This window comes from Polistes canadensis, unplaced genomic scaffold (assembly GCF_001313835.1).
Source record: "Polistes canadensis isolate GaletaPanama2010 unplaced genomic scaffold, ASM131383v1 scaffold_181, whole genome shotgun sequence".
In the NCBI taxonomy this organism is placed as follows: Eukaryota; Metazoa; Arthropoda; class Insecta; order Hymenoptera; family Vespidae; genus Polistes; species Polistes canadensis.
In genome coordinates, this window is record NW_014569728.1 from 203,122 (window position 1) to 212,102 (window position 8,981).

The 8,981-nt window shown below is 29.1% G+C and overlaps 1 protein-coding gene across 2 annotated transcripts in view; it reads left to right on the forward strand.

The window, feature by feature from the left end:
* The first annotated feature begins 551 nt into the window (after positions 1-551).
* Positions 552-8,981, forward strand: part of LOC106789375 (ceramide kinase) — a 16,182-nt gene continuing 7,752 nt past the window's right edge. Inside the window, exon 1 of one of the 2 annotated variants that reach the window (XM_014753524.1) lies at positions 552-1,560. In XM_014753524.1, the coding sequence (XP_014609010.1) occupies positions 1,434-1,560 (127 nt within the window). In that variant the 5' untranslated portion in view covers positions 552-1,433. The remainder of the gene's footprint in view (positions 1,561-8,981) is intronic. The other variant, XM_014753525.1, reaches the window with a different exon arrangement.

Below are 8,981 nucleotides of genomic sequence, written 5' to 3' on the forward strand. Positions count from 1 at the left end.
ATGAAAATCTAACACCGACGCGATCGCAATAAAGAAAATATGCAAAGTATATTATTCTACTATCAATACTTACTGTCAGTATTAAGTTTGAAAACTTTTATCAGTTATAGGAAATCTACTTTACCGACACGAGCTAAACACCGCCACTAGCGAGATCTTTCGTAAAAAAGAGATACTAAACGAGGGATCGGTCAGTCGGTAAATTAGGAATTTTGTTTATCAATTATTTGTACCGTAAAAAAGATAAATATTTAAACAACTTAATACACATCTCTATGTGGATCAATATTATTTGATATTTTTTCCCTTACTCGAGGTTATATAGCAACGATGAATAATTTTGAAACTAAACTCTAAATCACAAAAAAAAAGGAAAACAGTATTAATATTAAAACAATCATTAAATTTCAACATGAAATCTTTAAAACTCATTTCCTTTTTCCTTCTTCGAAAGTTCCTTGAATCATTCTCCTCCCTACTTAATGTCACCGTTCTTGTCTCTCTCCTTGAAGCACAAGCTGTTGTACGTTTGTTTGCGTATCGCGAAAGGCAAAGAAGGTTTAAATCAGTCGACTATTTGCTGCCGTAGCGGCGGCAGCAGTAGTAGTAGAAGCAGCAGCTAACGTAACAGCATAGGTAGTCATATTAACATCAGTAGCAGCAGCAGAAGAGTAGTAGCAATAGTAATAGGAAGAAAACATTGGAAGAAAAAGTCAGGGTAATAACAGTGTAGTGGTGGTGGTGGTGGTGATGTATAGTAGTAGTCGTAGTAGTATAATGTAGTGTGTGTAGTGACGGAGTGCTATCCTAATCGTTTGTTGAGCACAGTCGTGCAGTAGAGTGCAGTAGACTGCGAAACGGTGTGCGGGAAAGACTGCATTCTCGCGCGTTTACCTTCCGACCTAGTTTTCGTGCCTGGCTTTTCCGATTTTCGATTATCTCTCTCTCTCTCTCTATCTTGATTCCTTTCCTATTTCTCTTTCCCTTCATCTATCCACCTATCTATCTATCTTTGTCTCTCCATTTGCAACGAGACTGATTCCTCGCAAGTACGGCCGGCCTCGCAGACAGACAGTGTTCGTGCGGATCGATCGCACTACCAAACGATGTCGTCTTCTCCTTGACAACGTTACCAACGTTCTTTCCGTGCTTTTAATTATTATTATTATTATTATTATTATTATTATTATTAATTCTTGTTGCGCGTTACAGTCGTGTTGTTAATGTTATCGCGTGTCGTGTGCCAGTTGTTGTCCAAACGATTTCTTATTACCGATCTCTTACTTTCATTCTTTCTTTCTTCTTCCTCTCTCTCTCTCTTTATTTGATTTAATCAAAGAGATAGACTCTGATTTAGAGATAGAGAGATAGGAAAGGGTTTCCAATTAAGAGATAAGTTTGTAACGCAAAAAAAAAAACAGAAAAAAAAGAAAATGCAAGACGTTGCTGATAACTCGTCGAAATCCGTATTGCTGAACACCTTCGTTGTTAAGAAGAAGAGATGTCGCGTGTATTTTCATCGTGGCACCCTCATCTGGGAAACGGAAAGACCGCCTTATAGTAAGTACGATACGAGATTTATATTTTATATTGCGTAGCACACATATCACTTATTTCAAGGATATAATATAAAAAACACAAACTTAAGATATTTTTCCTAAGTGATTTCTTTTCTCTTTTTTCTTGTTCATTCGACTCTTCAAACCTCTTTTTTTCGATATCGGATGGGAGGGGGAGGGAAACAAACATGTCCGTACTTTTGAATATTTTTCTCTTCGGGTTGGATGTTTATTTTTGTTTCTTTCTTTTTTAACACGTTCCTTTTATTTAATTTTTTCTTTTCGCGTTAACATTTCTCTCGATCGGTTGATCGTGAAAGTAAAAGATTTATATCGCATCTCTTTCCCTTTCATCCGATTTCTTTTTTTTTTTTTTTTTTTTTTTATATATTTCCTGGGAATAATTAATGACGTTAATTTCGTTTTTCAAATGTTTTTCGCTTGACACGGAAAAACCGGCAAGGGGGGCAAGCTTTTCTCTTTTTTATTGTTTGGTAAAGATTAAACGACATTAGGGAAAATTACCAAACGAATTGGGAATATTACCAGGAAGAATATTATTATTGTAATACATATTTTATATTCCAATCAATTAACCAATATATTTCGATATCGGAAATGGTGATTAATTTTGAAAGAGAAAGAGAAAAGGTAGATAAGATTAATCGTTAGTTATGTAGGGTTTTCAGAATTTTGGGCAAATTAAAAATGATTTTTGATTAGAAGATAATAATTTGTTGATTAGATACATCATTTATGTAATATTTTAGTTTGTTTGTTTGATTAAATTGAAATATTATATATATATATATGTTTTGTGTGGAGTATAATATATAAAGAATAAAATGAGATAAATAATCGTTTAGAATAATTGAAATAAAATGAATTCGCGTTTCGAAGGTTCGCGCTAATACTAAAGCGTTCGTTCTTGAATGAAAGGAATGGTGAAACTGGGCCGTCGTCACCGAGAAAATGTTTCACTGCTGTTGCTTGACCTTGCTCTTTCATTTGTATGACACTTCTAGGAAGAAGATTACTCTTTGTAGTAGTTGTCAATTAAAATCATAAATATTGTATACATATATAATATATATATATATATATATACAATGATTTTATCATTGCCGTTATACTGTATCGTGTATTTGTTTTCCATATGTTTTTTTTATTATTAATCTTCTTTCAATCCAAACGTGTTTCTATTAAATTATAGAAAATAATTGTATTAGACATGCTTTCCTAATCTAAATCTAAATCTTTGTAAATATTCCATTGATTTTTTTGTAATAATATTTTGTAGTTGATACGAAACAAATTAAATAATAACAATAAATGAATATTAATTCTGTTATTTCTTAAGAAATATAATGGCGATTACATTGAAACATTTGTTTATCGTATTATTTTCGTAATAAGAAAATAATAAATGACGATTATAAACTCGAGGTTATAGCAATAATTTGCGTCAATGTGTTATATGCGTCGTCTTTTGAGTATTATACAAACATCATTTTCAATAATTTAATTACGATTCCCTTATATTATAGAAGGAATTGTGTTAACTTCCACTTAAGGAGAGTGTCCTCCATCTCGAAACTTGATATTTCCTCTTATAATCAATCAATATTGACCAATGGATTCCTATCGAAGAAATATTTTAAGTATATATTTTCATTGAGGAGAAATTTTAATGTTTAATCAAATGTTTTTATCTTTAGCGATTAAAAATTGTACGAACTTTTTTAATTTTATTCGAGATATTTATGAGAAATGTAATTAAAAGAGATTAAAAATGAAATATTATTATTAAACCCCAAAAATTATTATTTAAACAAAAAGAAAGAGAATATATATAATAAGAAAAAAGAAGGAAATGAAGAAACCGATTGGAGAAAAAAATGATATTTTTAAAATAATTTATAAATGCATGCGTGCTCACACACACACGTATGCATTTACGTATCTATGTATATATGTGTGTGTGCGCGCGTATAAAAATATAATTTATATATGATTCGCGAGTAGGGGAAAGATAAAAAAACAATCGAAGAATATCCGACACTTACAATTAGGCGGTCCAGTCACGTGGACGTCAAAACATGTGTCGATACGTGCACGAGTTACGTCCTTGAATAATTCGATTTACATATCGTTCTACTTCCTCTCTTAATCAATACTACATACTAACTTTTTTTTTCTTTTTTTTTTTTTTACGATTTACGCGCTATGATTACGTTGAAAAGTTTTCAACCTATAACATACAAAACAATGTTTTATATCGGTCAAACTCACTTTTATTTAGAAATAGAAAGAAGAAGAAGAAAAAAAAATAGAAGTTTTTGTGCCAAGGCTCAATACTTTTCAAATATACCATATATTTTCTATTTCTTTTTGTTTAAATAATAATAATTTTTGTTTATAATAATAGTATATTTTCAAGGTGTTGTACAATGAAATAAGAGAAAAATAGAACAATGTAAGAGAAGAATAAAGAAGAAGAAAAATAGAAGTTTTTGTGCCAAGGCTCAATACTTTTCAAACATACCATATATTTTCTATTTCTTTTTGTTTAAATAATAATAATTTTTGTTTATAATAATAGTATATTTTCAAGGTGTTGTACAACGAAATAAGAAAAAAATAGAACAATGTAAGAGAAGAATATTGCATAAACGGGGATATAACATTTAATTAACTAAATTATAATGAAAAGTATGTATATAAGATAATAGAACGGTGGTTGTAGGTACATTGAAAAAAGGCGCGTCAGTATTTTCTAGGATTTTGCTATTGTTATATTATGTTGGGGGTCAAACGTGTCGTTTAGTATTATCCTCACGCAACGCGGAAAGAAATATTCTTTATTTACACGAGACTAGCCTACTCATATCAGATCGCGGTGTGTCATATAATCGTACGATGAATGATGATTGATTCGTTGTTTTTAAATTTTTCGAGGAGAAAAAAGAACAAAAAAAAAAAAAAAATAAGGAAATCTTCGAAACGAGAATTTGGATTATTATTATTATTATTATTAATGGGATTGTCCACAAACGGAATTAATTAATTTTATATTATACTTTCTTCTCTGAGGTCGTTCGCATTTTTTTAGAGGTCTTTAACGATTCAAGGTCGTACTCATTCTTCGAGAATTTATATCTGCTTCTTATACATATATATATATATATATATATGCGTGCAATTTATAGCGAGAAAGTTTTACATTCAAAAGTATAATGTAAGCAATGTGAACATTGAATTGACGCATACAAAGAAAATGTTTTAAGTATCGTAAATTAAAGTATACAATTTTTTCAACGCGTAGAATACTTTGTCGAGTAATAAATCGATCTGCAAAGGTTCAGAAAATTTCAGAGAATGCAATGCTGTAAATTGTACAACTGCCAATTCTTTGAAAAGTTTCGGTAAATATTTTTTATACTAAAAGTAAATAGATTTTAATGCAACTTATATTAAATTAAAGTACACACTTTTTTCAACACGTAGAATACTTTGTCGAGATATAAATCGATCTGCAAGGGTTCAGAAAATATCAGAGAATGCAATGCTGTAAATTGTAAAACTTTGCCAATTCTTTGAAAAGTTTTGGTAAATATTTTTTATACTAAAAGTGAATAGATTTTAATGCAACTTATATTAAATTAAAGTACACACTTTTTTCAACACGTAGAATACTTTGTCGAGATATAAATCGATCTGCAAAGGTTCAGAAAATGTTAGAGAACACAATGCTGTAAATTGTACAACTTTGCCAATTCTTTGAAAAGTTTTGGTAAATATTTTTTATACTAAAAGTGAATAGATTTTAATGAAACTTGTATTAAATTAAAGTACACTCTTTTGTCTACGCGTAGAGAATACCTTTTCGAGTAATAAATTAATCTACAAATTTTCATAAAACTTCAGAGAATGCAATGCACTTATTTACCTGCAATTAAATTGAAATGGTACGCATGACCCCAGAAGGAAATAACCGATTCTTAACGTCCGTTGTTAAAATGTTGCAGAACACGCGAAAATGTTGAAAATATTGCAACAACGATATTTTTGCAAGAAAGAAAGAAAGAAAGCAAAAAACAAACAAACAAATTCCAATGTAATGTTTTCAATCGAAAATTTATTCGAATAACGTTTGGTTACGCGTTTTTGTTCATACAGGGTGTCCCCCTCTCCTAAATACAAAGAACGTCTAATATAAACTAGAAGATTATTTAAAAAAAAAAAAAAGAACAAATAGAAAAGAAAAAGAGATACTAGACACACTTGGTAATTAAAATTAAGTGTCTATCTATCTATCTATTGGCCGTTTAAAAAAAATGACATTAGCATGAGAAACAAATTTTCTTTACGTAACACGATTGACGTAAATTTTCTTTTTATTACTCGCTCAATGCATCTTCGTTAGTTCAAATTGATGTTCGTTAGATGTTCACGATGCTATATACAATAAGTGTTGCATATCTTTTTGTTTTTAGTTTATTATTATTATAATCATCGTTGATTGTTGATTCGACTATAAACTGATAATAAAAAAAAATAACAAATCTTCCCATTTATATTTGCATTTTTGTTTCTATTTAAACTTAGGATAGATTAATCCTTAAGCGGTTACGTGGGTTTGGGACTTTCAAAAAAAATTTTTTTTTTTTTATCTTTTTAAATTTTACAACTCATCTAGAATATTGTATTTAATTTTGAAGTCGATAGGAGTAGTAGTTTTAAAGATAAAGCCTTGGGAAGTTCCAATCTTTAATGGCTCTTATACCACCACTCAAATCTTTAAACGCGTTTTTCTCAAAACGCTTTTTCTAAAGTCGGTTGTCAAGATTTCTCCAAAACTAATTAACCAATTTTGATTAAATTTGCTACACGTCTTCGTGATACTATTGACAAGGACTTGAACGAAGGATTTTTGTTTGTTTTTCATAAAATCGAATTTTAAGAAACCAAAATGTGGTGCAAATTGTAGCGAAATTTGAATGTTCTTGCTAAAAACGTTGTCAAAAATCCAAATTTCAATTTTTTTCTTTCTCCTTCGTCCAGTTTCTAGTTTGAAGTATTCACTAAAAGACCCTATTTTTTCAACAGAAAAACCCCCACCGTTTATAAGTTCTGCTGTCAACGCGAAAACACTTTTTTTCGATGGGGTCACCGGAAATGACGTCGCAATGGCTGAGTTTAAAATATTTTTCAAGCACAATTTCAGAAAATGTTCTTTAAATATGTATCTTAAATGCTATAAAAAGTTTGAATAAGAATTCCATTTTTTATATAGAAAAAAAACTTGTTGAAAATATGCTATTTTTTCCCGGTGTAAACCCATGTAACCCCTTAATGTGATTGTGACGTTTATTGAAACAAATCCAATTCTTGATCTTACATATTTCTATTCGTATGTATAACAGCAATACGTTTAATATCGATTTTACTTTTGTATTCGCAGCACGAACTAAAAAAGAATATTTAACGATCGGTTATACCAGCAAGCCAACACATATGCATAATTGACAGATGTTAGTGAACCGTTAAACGAGTATGGTAGACCACCCCACAACGTCGTTTGTTCAACGCGTAATAAATAATGATAAATCGATTGGACATTTTCAATTTGTCCACACACACTTCCCCTTTCTTCCCATTGTCAGACAAAGTGCATATCCTAAGTGTATATGCATATTGTATATGCAGCACGTATTGCAAATAAATCAATGATATTTCCAATTTCATTCATTTTCCAATCGGAATTTATTTTTATAATAGTAAAAAATGACGTGAAGTAAATTTCATTTCAAGTACTTGTGACTCAATTAACGTTAAACATACGTTTACAACTCGTTTCAATGGATTAACTTAAGCTATTTATCGAATGTATCTTGCTTATCTCGACCATATATATATATATATATATATATATATATATATATATATTTAGTACACATGTACCGACGTTTAAACAGAAGCAATCATTTTCTTTTTTTTTTTTTTCCTTTTTAAATATTATTTATCATTTATTTTTATAACCTCGTTATATAAAATAATTTTTCTTTATCTTCCTTGTGTTATACACATATTAATATGGTTATTTAAAATATATTAAAAAATAAGTTGAAAGATAATTATTAATTAATTATTTGAATCAATTAGATATGAATTAATTGAAATGATGAGATAAACCAATTAGTCGAATCATTAATTAAACCTTTTATTTTGATTTTAAATTGAATTCTTAATTAATCTCTAACTGACACATTCATTTCATTTAAATAGAATTTGAATGAATTTATTTTCCACCGCTTAACACGTCCGAGAATTATTATTTAGCAATTCTCGAGTGATAATGTAAAGGCTAATCTAATCGTGAAGAATAAAATCAGCGATATTGATCATTCGTTTTTATAAAATCGTGAACGTCTCCAAGGTAATCGATTTAAATACACGTATACTTATTTATTACTTACTGATAAGGCACGTATGCTATTATATATTAAGAGTACTTATTAATATTTATATTATTTTTCGCGACATTGCAAGACAAGAAAAAAAGAAATGATGACAATTTCTGGTCTTTTTTTTTTATCATTGTTCTTTCTTCCTTTTTTTTTTTTTGTTCCTAATGATAGGAAAAATGTGAAATTAAAAACTTACGATCGTTCTTTTATATCATCTCATATCATTTAATCGTTTATTTATATTTATATTATATTTGTATTCAATTACAGATACACACACACACGCACACATATTCAAGGATATATGGAAAAGAAACTTGAATTGTGATAATGGTTGAATTTTATCCTTCTTATTAATTATATGCAAGAAGAATATAGGAAATAAATGAAACATTAAATGACTATCATCTAATTGTATTATAAATCATTAATAAAAATGTAATCGTGTTATAAATTAGTTAATAAAAGAAAGAATGATAAAATTTAGAATAAAATGATTTGCAAGTGTTTTTTAAAATGTTGCATTCGATTGAACTTTGTTGGTTTAAGGGGTTACATGGGTTTGGGACTTTCAAAAAAATTTTTTTTATTTTTATTTTTTTTTTTCAATTCTACAACTCATATAGAATATTGTATTCAATTTTATACTTATTTGAGAATGGATCTTTTACTTATTATTATTTAGATTTTAGTTGTTTTTAGTTGATTTTTCGGTGTGTGTGTCTTTTCTTTTTTCTTTTCAATAATTAATTCATGTAAAATTATTCCTCGACTTAATCAACGGAAAGATGATCAAAGAATTATCAAAAAAAGGAATAGCGTATATTACCTCACTATTCAAYGCYATTTTAMGCCTAGGCTACTATCCTACTKCATGGAAAGTAGCAGTAATTACACTCATTCACAAGCCAGGTAAACCACCTCATGACGTTACGTCATACCGACCAATCAG